We start from the raw sequence: 3777 nt of genomic DNA, 5'->3' as shown, positions 1-3777 counted from the left end.
TCGAAAATGGCCCGTGATTTTCTCTCAATACCTGCAACTTCAGTACCTGCTGAGAGGTTATTTTCTAAAGCATCATTAGTAATTAGAAAACATAGAAATAGGTTAAGTGATGAGTCAGCCAGATGGTTACTTTGTATTAATTCTTGGTCAAAAGAATTGATATAAAGTATCATAACCTAATGATAAAGCTGTTGATTTGTGTTGTATTTTATTTTTTATTCAAATAAATGATAAATCGTAAAACTCTTTTATTAAATTTCTTATAAGTTGAGGGTTCAATCTCTTTCTAGACAGATAAGTATTGTTCTTTAAAATACAGTCAAGTTATTGTAATTAATTTGTTTTTTTACATGTTTTAGCAAATGTAAGCTTATAAATCATAAATGTTTATTAAGAAACAGTTACTTCCATGGAAAACGACATATAGGTCAGTTGATTTTTCGAATTTCTTATCAAATCTTCAGTTATTTATTAATCTGCTTGATCTTTACTATGGCTATGTTAATTCAAGCTCACAATGTTCCAATTCTAATACGTTTTTCTAAGATTTAAAGTAAACTTTAATAAATAGTAATAGACTAATAGGTAATTGCAAGACTTGCAAGACTCTTGCTGCAAGACCAAGACCAAGACCAAGACTGGGAGCGCAAGACCAAAACCAAGACCAAGACCAGGTGTATTGGCGCAAGACCAAGACCAAGACTGGCTAAGTCTCGTCTTGTTCTTGCATTTGGGCAACACTATTCAGCAGTAATACCTACTTTCATATTGTCACCTTTATTGAAGAAACGAACCACCACGTTCCTGTGCCATGTCTCTGGCATTGTGCCCTAATGAATGACCGAATTGAACCGATGAACAATCGCTGAATTTTGAACAAGGGACATATTTTTCTTCACGCAGATTTCTTAGATATATTTTTTGAAATCAGGTTGGCATGGGACTGTTTTTATATTTTATAAATTTAAAATGCATATAAAAATTTTCGGAACCGACAGGATTTGAACCTGCAACTCTCGGGCAATCGCGGCCTGAGCGCTTTCACCAATTAAGCTACGGCTCTCCTACCGTAGGAGACGACGGATAATTCCTCCAAGTGTAGGTACCTATTATGCATGCATTATTTATTGAAATATTAAAAGGTCATAGGTGTATATTTAGAACTAAAGAGAAACTACAAGCACTTCTGTGTGTGCATAAATTTAATCGTTTCGTCCTTAAGATAAATAAAAAATCATTTTATTAATTTACAATTATTTAAACTTTGTTTTACTTATTTACAATATATTTTTTTTACTTACCTAGGTACTCTATAAATATCTATTTACTCGCTAATGTTTTGTAGGTAATTTCATTTCTAAAATGTAATGAAATTAATTTCATACGAGATAATCTGTCTACCAGGCAAAATATGCCTTGCGATGTCTGGCGTTTTCTCGTAGGCGGGAAATGCGGGGAGCCCCGCATTTCCCGTTCCCTGTCGCGGCGCCCTCACGTGGCGGGCGCGCCGGCGTGCTGCGCGCGCAGGTGGCGCAGCAGGTCGCGGCGGCGCGCCAGCGGCTTGCGGCACAGCGGGCACGCGTGCGGCGCGGCGGCCGGCGCGGCGGGCGGCGCCGCGTGCAGGCGCACGTGCTTGTTGAGGTTGCTGGGGTCGCCGAAGGCGCGCAGGCAGTGGCGGCAGCGCAGCGGCTTGTAGCCCGTGTGCGTGCGGATGTGGATCTTGAGCCCGTAGCGGCGCGAGTACAGCTTGCCGCAGAACACGCACACGTGGCCGCCGCGCGCGCGCCCCCACGCCGCCGCCAGCGCCTCGAGGCGCGCGGGGTCGGGCGCGGGCGGGGGCGCGGGCGGGGCCGAGGGCGCGGGCGCGGAGCCGGGCGCGCCCAGCCGCGCCGCGCAGCGCGCCCAGAAGGCGGCGGGCGCGAAGGGCGCGCACGCCAGGAACAGGTGCGTCTTCAGCGGGTTGGGCTGCTCGAAGGTGGCGCCGCACTCGTGGCACACGTAGGCGTGGCGGCCGGCGGGTGAGAACGCTCCCGCCCCCTTCCCATCGACTAGGTAATAGAAACGAAGTAAAGTAAAATACTAATTTAGATCGTTTCGCGTGTCCAGGGGGCCAGTTTATGATCTTCGTAGTTATAGTTAAAACTTAACGAATGCGGGTAAGTATATGCAGGTATTTGCGACGAGCCTCCGCTGCACATAAATGCGTTTCGGAATTGGATTCGTACGTACGGCGACGCGGCGGGCTCACCGGTGATGTTCCGCAGCGTGAGGAAGGGCATGTCGAGCAGCGCGAGCGTGCGCTCGTCGAACCACAGGCGCAGCTCCGCCAGCGGCGGCGCGTCGGCCGCCAGGCGCAGGCGCAGGCGCGGCTCGGCGGGCGCGCGCTCGGCGCACAGCAGCGCGTCGGCGTGCGGCGCCGCGTCCGCCAGCCGCGCCGCCCGCACGGCGCGCGCCACGCCGCCGCGCGCGCGCAGGCGCCCGGCCGCGTCGACGTCCGCGTACACCTGCGCACACGCCGCGCCGGTCAGCCGCCAGTCGCCGCCGCGGCGCTCTCGCCGGTCGGCGGCGCTACTCACGTTCTCCGCGGGCGCGGCGGCGAGCAGATCCCGCGGCGCGAAGGAGCGCGAGCGCGCGCCGCGTCGCAGGCCGCGCCGGCTCAGCAGGCGCGTGCACATGGGGGTTGGGCGAACTCGGGCAGGGTCGGGCGGGTCGAACGGGCTCGAGCGGACTCCGGCGGGCGTGGGTGCAGGCGGCGTGCGAGTGCAGCCAGCTTCCGCAGCCGGCCTATATATACGTCGAGCGCGGAGGGCCCGGAGGGCGGCGAGACCCGGGCACCCTCCGCTAATCGGTGCGCGATTAAACAATATTGTTGCTAAAATGATTTGTGCGCGGCCGGCCCCCGCGGCCGACGACGCACTTGTTACTTTTTGCTTTACTCCCTATTAAATATAATATGAAGAGGATTAAATAACCGATGCGTACACTTGTTCCCAACTCGCTGACGAAGTTCACTCGGATGGTCCACGTTTATGCAGCGTAAGTAAAAGTTATTATTAGCTAGAAATAATAAAAAGGAATAGTAAAATTCGCGTAAACAATGAGGACAATAACTTTATTAATCATCAAATAAACATTAGGTACACTATAAGTTTATCACACCAGCGCGGCCGCGTTCGAGAGCGTGTGCGGACTAAATACATAAATACAATAACTTTAATAAGTAGGAGGTGAGAACATTTCATTTTGCGACCAATGCTCCAGACCAGCAACGTTCACTTTGATCTGATGCAAACCTTAAGGAAGTATAATTTCGCAGCTCATTTTTGTCAAACGGCTATTTCTTATAGGAAAATATTGGACTGCTCAGCAAATAAATAGATAAATGCTCGTCTAATTATTGTTTCCATCAATACTACGATAGCTCCCAATAAATCCCTCTCAAAACAATTTTGTACCTGTATCAATATAGAAGCGAAAAGTTTTAAAACTAAGTTCAAAAACCGAAACCCGACTACGGATTTTTTATATAAATCTAAAACCTGCCTAGTATAGCAGCTAAAAACAAGTAAATACCTATAAACTAAACCCCCAATTTATGAAAAGATCTTATATTTTACAAAAAGGCATAGTCAGTTGCTACCGTTTCGTCACAGCGGGAGCTCACGAGGACGAACACTTATTTGCAGAAGAAGAGTCCGTTTATTGTCAAGCAATCTTATGTCGATAATCCTTGCATGAGTTATTTGGTCGCACAGTTCAGGATATAATTAATAATGA

General features: G+C 49.0%; 1 protein-coding gene across 1 annotated transcript; it reads right to left on the bottom strand.

Annotated features, from left to right (window-relative positions):
- Positions 1 to 1491: 1491 nt before the first annotated feature.
- On the bottom strand, positions 1492 to 2675 carry LOC120626053 (zinc finger protein 574). Its single transcript, XM_039893334.1, has 2 exons — positions 2249 to 2675; positions 1492 to 2027 (listed from the first exon to the last, which is right to left on the bottom strand). The coding sequence occupies exons 1-2, from the start codon at positions 2673 to 2675 to the stop codon at positions 1492 to 1494; spliced, it is 963 nt and encodes a 320-aa protein (XP_039749268.1).
- Positions 2676 to 3777: the final 1102 nt, after the last annotated feature.

The sequence above is a fragment of the Pararge aegeria genome, chromosome 8 (assembly GCF_905163445.1).
Source record: "Pararge aegeria chromosome 8, ilParAegt1.1, whole genome shotgun sequence".
NCBI lineage: Eukaryota > Metazoa > Arthropoda > Insecta > Lepidoptera > Nymphalidae > Pararge > Pararge aegeria.
This window is presented reverse-complemented; position numbering and strand designations above follow the sequence as displayed.